The 7,907-nt window shown below is 43.1% G+C and overlaps 1 protein-coding gene across 1 annotated transcript; it reads left to right on the top strand.

Annotated features, from left to right (window-relative positions):
* Positions 1–421: 421 nt before the first annotated feature.
* LOC130139851 (probable polygalacturonase) lies at positions 422–1,127 on the top strand (the record flags this gene model as incomplete). Its single annotated transcript, XM_056317643.1, has 1 exon — positions 422–1,127. A coding segment is annotated over one exon (651 nt), but the record flags the coding sequence as incomplete, so codon positions are not given.
* Between the last annotated feature and the right edge of the window lie 6,780 nt (positions 1,128–7,907).

The following is a 7,907-nucleotide window of genomic DNA, read 5'->3' on the forward strand; positions in this document are numbered from 1 at the left end:
AGTGGTCGATGGGACTCCTCAGCCCCACGCCCTCAGTCGTCGTGTGTGAACGAGCCATTGTCGTCGCTAGCGGCCGAGGCACAAGGGCTCAAGATTTGGAAGTTCGGCTGGGCCAAATCTAGAGGCACCGGCCATTTGATTATGCTATGTTGGTATATTGGTAGTTTTGCATGTAAATCTTAAGTCAGTTCTTTTCTTATTAGACAATTTTAGAAAACCAGGAGTTGGAAAAAGTACCATCAAGCAGCGATTTAGCAGGCGAGGATTGCTTATATCTTACCTCGCATGTTCTTTCATTAGACATTGAACTTAAGCAGAGACTTGACTTTGCGCCTACATATGAGTAGCTATGAAATTGCTCCCTCATGTTGAAATTTTCTTATTGACTTGCTAAATTAATTCCTTCTTTTCTCTGCGACCCGCTGATACAGATTCGAGCTCAAATGTCTGTATAGAGGATTCGTACATATCTGTTGGAGATGATCTAGTCGCGGTGAAAAGTGGGTGGGATGAGTATGGTATTGCCTATGGTCGCCCAAGCTCCAATATCACCATCCGCAGATTAACAGGATCATCCCCATTCGCCGGTATTGCAGTAGGAAGTGAAACCTCTGGTGGGGTAGAGAATGTCCCGGCTGAAAACAGTAACTTGTACGAAGTGGGTGTTGGAATCCACGTGAAAACAAATACCGGGAGAGGGGGTTTCAGAAGAAACTTAACCTTCTCCGATGTCTACGTGGAGACTGCAAGAAAGGGGATAAAGATTTCAGGCGATGTTGGAGATCATCCCGACGACAAGTGCGACCCAAATGCTCTTCCGGTTGTGAAAGGCATCTTGATAAAGGATGTGTGGGGAACAAATGTTCAACAGGCAGGTCTCATAGGAGGCATAAAGGACGCCCCTTTCACCGGCGTTTGCCTTTCTAATGTCAACCTCCGCGGCAAGCCGGGGCCGAGAGAAGATCCATGGTCGTGCTCTGATGTGAGTGGGGCCGCTTTCGAGGTGAGTCCATCCCCTTGTTCAGAGCTGACAAGAGTCTCTCAAAGCGCTTCGTGTGCTACCTACTCCTGAAAGTCTTGTACCTAGCTTGATTTGAATGGAGAAATTGAAATTTCCAGCATGTTGTGTTATTGTAATCATTTGTGATTTCAAGCACATGCTTAGAATAAAGTTATGACTATATTCTTTCGAATCTGTTCATTATCGATGTCGGAACTCGAGTAATAAGCAAAATTGTTCCTGCCAGCTTTGCTGTTACAAAATACAAAGGTTAATACCACAAAAAATCTCAAACTATGCTTACTGTGACACGAATACCCTAAACTTTTTTTGTATCACTAAAATCTCTAAATTTGCCCATTGTGACACAAATACTGTAAATCTTTTTTTTTTCTGTCACCAAAAACCCCGACCTTATACCAGTGTGACAAATATACCAGGGATGGAATTGTATTAGATGGTATATATGTCACATGTGTATAAGTTTGGATTTCTTCGTGACACAAAAAAAAGTTTGGAGTATTTACATCATAGTTGCCAGATTTAGTGTTTTTGGTAACAAAAGAAAGTTGAGCATATTTGTGTCACAGTAGGTATAGCTTGGGGTTTTTGTTGGAAGATATGCGATATCATTAGGATTGATATGCAAAGATCAAGTGGGATTGGATTTGATTTGTAGAATTTCTTATTTCCTTTATTCATTTATGCATTGTATTATAAATGTGTACATCGTGTATTGAGCAATACAGAGAAAAATATACATTGAATTTTCTCTCAAAGCCATCTCTCCTTGTCTTCGATCTTGGTTTCTTTCATGGTATCAGAGCGGCTTCACTCCTGACTTAGCTTCCGCAAGTCCTCAATGATTGCCTGTCGAGAATTTGGACCTGAAAAAACAAGGTACCCTTCCAGCGAAGGAATCAGATTCTAAGCAGACGAAGAAAGGTTAAAGGCTACACACTTACCCTCATCATGAATCAGAAACAACCATCATCTTCCGATCGGTCTTCCCCAGAAGATGTTACGGATCAACATACCTCGAAGGGAGTTACCCCACAAATTCCATAGACTCTGGATCCACAGACTGTGGTTTCCAGGGGCCAGGCCCAGCCTATTTTTTGGCAACCCTATCAGGCTCAGACAAATACAAGGCAGCTCCTACCGAGCCCGCCCATTGTGGGCCAGCCAATCGGGAGCCACCCTTACCAATGGATACAGAGTCCATGGTACCTTGGGCCAAGCCCAAATGCATCATTGCTTGGGGCGGGCCAAGCGAATGTCCAGCCCAGCAGTGGACTACCAGCCACAAGTGGAGCAAGCCCAACTAAAGGATCCGAACCAGTCAATGCGGGGATATCGATCGGGTCAGGAAATCCGGGTATGGGTCCAAATCCATACCCGGTTCTGCCACCCGGTTATTTGTCGTATCAAATGACGACCATCACCGGCTGACCAGAACCCGACGACGCTCTCTACGTCTCCGCCGCCGATGGACTGGAGTTGCGGCTGATTAGCCACCATCTCACGGGATCTGGAGATTACTCGATCTGGGCACAGGAGTTCCGACGGGCTCTTGTGATGAAGGACAAAGACGGATTCATCGATGGATCTGTCCCGATCTCGAATGACGAGAGAATGGCAACACAATGGAGAAAATGCAATCAGCTCGTTAGAACGTGGATCGGGAACTGTATAAGCCCAAAAATCGCCGTCGGACTCCCCCCCACAGAAGATGCAAAAAACATGTGGAATAATATAAGAGAGATGTACGGGAAATTGGATCATGTGAAGATTTTTTCCCTCACCCAGGAACTTTTAGATCTAAAACAAGGGAATATGAGCATAATCGCATGCTTCAACAAACTGTCGGCTCTCTGGAACGAGCTGGAATCAGTCGAGGAAAAGCTCGAGGGGCCCGAAACCACATTACAACAGTATAGGGCGATGAAAGACAGGGAGAAAGTCACATGATTCCTTCTGATTTTGAATGAATCTTACCTTACCTTTAGATCGCAGATCCTCGCCATGGACCCGGTGCCGCCGCTTGGACGCATCTTTCAGCTGGCGGTACAGGAAGAGAGCCAACGACCCACCTCGCCGGAGCATGCAAGGGGAGCAGAAAGCATCGCCCTTGCGACTCGCGGCGAGCGTCGTGAATCGGGTTCTAGAACCCTAGACCGAGAGAAGGAGCGGCGAGGGTTTGTGGGCAATGATCTGCAGCAGATTAAAGGAAATGGGATGGACGGTGGATATCTTAGCTCGTGATCTGATGGCTGGAAAGGCACCGATTCCTTAGTGGAATCGGACGGTGGACATCAAACCCATCCAAAGACATCCAATGGCCCAAGTTTTTCGGGTGCACAAAAATTTTTCGGGCAAAATTTAAAAAGAATTTTTTTTTTGTGAATATTGCAGGTGGCCCCATCACACAATCGACAACTGCTGGAAATTGCATGGTAAACCCGGGGAAAAGGGAAAGAAAGGAAAAGAATCCTCGGCTGCGGCTTATCAAGTCACTGGTCCAAATAATGATCAACCCATCACATATGGACAATATCAACAAATTATGCAAGCATTACAAAAATTAGACACTTCCAACAAGGGAAGTAGTTTTTCAGGTATTACTCATTGCTTGATAAATTCTATTTTCAGAAATGCTTGGATAATTGACTCAGGGGCAAGTGACCATATTATCGGTGACAAGGGATTATTCTCCATTATTCATAGAAAATTAAGTATTCCTATCTCTGTGAAATTGCCGAATGGGAATGTTACTCATGTCACTATGATAGGGACAGTAAATATTAGTTCTCAAATCACACTAAAAAATGTCCTTTTTGTCTCAGACTTCCAGTTCAACCTCATATCTGTGTTTAAAGCCTATGAAGAAAATTCTTGTCGAATTTTTTTCGATTCTGATACTTGTTTCTTTCAGGCCCTTTCGACTGGCAGACTGATGGGCTTGGGTAATCTCTCTGAAGGATTATATTTTTGGACCAGCTTTCCCAGAAATTTTGATTTATCATGCATTCCTTTCAATAAACAATCATAGTGTAATTCGACTGCCAATGATAAAAATTTCCTTGTGCATTCTAGAATGGGGCATAGTGCTTTATTTCCTTATTCTCAGTGTCATATTTGCCCACTTGCAAAACAATCTCGTATACCTTTTTCTCTTAGCAAGAGTTGTGCTATCGATACTTTTTCTTTAATTCACATTGATGTGTGGGGGCCATATCACACGTCGAACCATGATGGATCTCGGTTCTTTCTCACCATTGTGGATGATTATTCCAGAGCTACATGGGTTTTCCTTATGCAGTCTAAAGCTCAAGTTTTCCATAACTTGAAGACATTCATTTCCTTATCAAAGACACAATTCGGAAAATCTATTCGACGCATCCGAACAGATAATGGAAGGGAATTTTTCAACTGTGAGTACGACAATTTTTTCTTATCTCATGGAATTTTACATGAAAGCTCATGTAGTTACACCCCACAACAAAATGGGGTGGTTGAAAGAAAACACCGCCATCTCTTGGAGGTAGCATGGGCGTTAAAGTTTCAAGCTTCTATCCTAGAAATTTTTTGGGGCGATTGCGTGATAACGGCGGCCTACTTGATTAATCGGATGCCATCGAAGGTACTCAACGGACAGTCGCCATTTGAGCTCCTATTTAAAAAAAGGCCAGATCTGGACCATTTGCGAATTTTTGGATGCTTATGTTACGCCACTTCTACGGGCCCTCGGGACAAGATGGGTCCCCATGCTCGGCACTGTATATTCATGAGATACCCGAATCTACAAAAGGGTTATCGTCTTTTTGACCCATCCACAGGAGAATTTTTTGTAAGCAGGGATGTCGTATTTTACGAAAACACCTTTCCTTTTGAAGGTGACTCCTCCAAGGAAGATGTAGGGGTCAAAAATGCTCCTCGTATTTTTTCCATTGAAGAAGAAGGTTTAAGGGATCCCACCTATGTTCCGACTATTCAAGGTTCTCCAATACCTGACATAATTCCTACTGACGATGCTTCTCCATCAACAGCATCGGAACCGGTGGAAGACGATGCGACCATTGAAGATCCTCCATATGCCGAAGCATTATCACCTGTTTTGGAGGAAACTTCACCCTCACCACCAAGAGACCCTCCACGACGTTCCGGGAGGATCACACGTCCACCCACGTGGACTAAAGACTATGTTTGTGCCACTCACAATTCACCAGGTATTCGATATCCCATTTTAGCCTATGTTTCATTCAATAAACTCTCGTCGGAACATAGATGCTGTATTAGCCGAATATCTGAAGATTGGGAACCTTCCAACTATGATGAAGCCTCCACTGATCCACGATGGCAAAAGGCTATGGCAGCTGAGTTGCAAGCCTTGATTGAGAATAACACATGGGAGCTTGTGCCACTGCCCCCTCATCGGAAGCCGATTGGATGCAAATGGGTGTACAAGATCAAGTATCGATCATACGGATCCATTGAACGGTACAAGGCTCGTTTGGTGGCTAAGGGTTTTACACAACGGGAAGGTTTTGATTACCACGAGACATTCTCTCCAGTAGCCAAAGATGTCACTGTCCGATCTTTCATGTCGGTTGCGGCATTCCAAAACTGGACTTTACACCAAATGGATGTCCATAATGCTTTCCTTCATGGTGATTTGGATGAGGAGATTTATATGGAAGTTCCTCCGGGCTTTCGGAGACAAGGGGAGGATAAAGTATGTCGTCTCCGTAAATCCCTATATAGTCTTAAACAAGCTTCCCGGCAATGGTATGCTAAATTTGTGAATGCACTCACAGCTGCAGGATTCAAGCAATCCCGTTTTGACTATGCCCTTTTTACGTGGATAAAAGGTATGTCATCCATTTATTTAATGATATATGTCGATGATATACTTATTATTGGCAATGATGAAAATGTCATAAAAAGTTTCAAGTAGTATACGCATTCCACATTCCATATAAAAGACCTGGGATCACCTAAGTACTTTCTGGGAATTGAAATTGCCCGATCCGATCAAGGAATTTCCCTCAGTCAACGGAAATTTGTGTTGGAAATTATATCGGAAGCAGATCTGTCAGGATGCAAGCCAGCTGTTGTTCCAATCGAACAGAATATCAAGCTGACCACGACGGAATATGATGAGGGATCTTCTCAAGAAGATGATCCCATACTCAAAGATCCTATCGGCTACCAGAAACTTGTTGGGAAGCTCATATACTTGACCATGACCATGTTATGCCGACATATGTTATGCGGCTTTGGACACTAAGTCCTCACCAATTTATGCACAAACCAAAAGCAATGTGGACAAGAGCAATGCACATGAATGCCGCACCGAAGATTGTCAAGTACTTAAAGAAATGCCCAGGACTTGGAATACTTCTTTTTAGAAAGTGCAACATGGAAATGACGGCTTATTGTGATGCAGATTATGCGACCTATCCAATGAGCAGAAGATCTGTCACAGGTTTTTGCATTAAGCTAGGAGACTCGTTGCTCTCATGGAAGACAAAAAAACAGCCGACTGTCTCACTGTCTTCAGCAGAAGCAGAATATCGGGCAATGGCAAAAACAACTTGCGAGATAGTATGGCTGCGAGGCTTACTACAAGATCTTGGGGTACAAATTAAGGGCCCAACCAGACTATTTTGTGACAATGATGCCGCTCTCAAGCTTGCGGCTAATCCTATGGTGCATGAGAGAACGAAACACATAGAAGTAGATTGTCACTTCACACGGGAGAAGATTCAAGAGGGGGTAATTGAAACAAGAGGGATAGGGACCGTAGAACAACCCGCGGATGTTTTCACCAAACCCCTCTGTCAGAAACAACATGCATATCTACTGAGCAAGCTAAGTGTCTTGGACATCTACAAGCCACCAGCTTGAGGGGGAGTGTTGGAAGATATGCGATATCATTAGGATTGATATGCGATATCGTTTGGAATGATATGCAAAGATCAAGTGGGATTGGATTTGATTTGTAGAATTTCTTATTTCCTTTATTCATTTATGCATTGTATTATAAATGTGTACATCGTGTATTGAGCAATACAGAGAAAAATATACATTGAATTTTCTCCCAAAGCCATCTCTCCTTGTCTTCGATCTTGCTTTCTTTCAGTTTTATGCAATATTTGCCCAAATATAAATGATCACGGGCCACGTGAGTTTCATATTTGACGCAAGATGATGCCTGCGAAAAGAGAGGAAAGCAACAAATCGATTCATGAGATCTATATTGCCAATTCACACACCAATCCTCCCCTCCATCAGATATCATCACCTCCAACTAGGATTGGCAGCCCACCCCGAATTACCGCCACTAGTATCACCATTAATGACGATGTGGGCGACAGAGATTTGATGTGGTATTTTCGATGTAGTTTGTAACCACGAAAAACGTTAGGTATATAAAACTTTGAACCCAAAAACCATTCATAACATAATATGGGAACTTAATTTATCAAAGATCAATCTAGATTGCCCACCCAACAAGATAAAACCATTCGCTTTTCAACCAAATAAATCAATACTTTTGCCAATATTCATACTATTAGCGGCATTTAGTCACGAAGATAATGATTGGGATGGAATGGAACGGGATGGGATATAATGTGGGGGACTTGTCATGTCCTACATCTTATTTGATCAATGACCAGATATAATCTATGCTGGAATGATATAAATGATAAAAATTGAATAAAGGATTTAAAAAAAAAAAGAAAACCCTATTCTTTGATGGCTGGAACGATATAAATGAGAAGCGACAATAACTATGATCGTCGCCGTCGTTGTGGCGTTCAATCAGCACTGAGTGGTCGTGATGGCCCTCGATTTGCCTGGATTTGGTCACTGCGCCTTCGACATAGAACAAAACTCTTAA

The sequence above is a fragment of the Syzygium oleosum genome, unplaced genomic scaffold (assembly GCF_021117445.2).
Source record: "Syzygium oleosum isolate NSW1041296 unplaced genomic scaffold, Sole_v2.1 Sole_v2.14, whole genome shotgun sequence".
NCBI classification, from domain to species: domain Eukaryota; kingdom Viridiplantae; phylum Streptophyta; class Magnoliopsida; order Myrtales; family Myrtaceae; genus Syzygium; species Syzygium oleosum.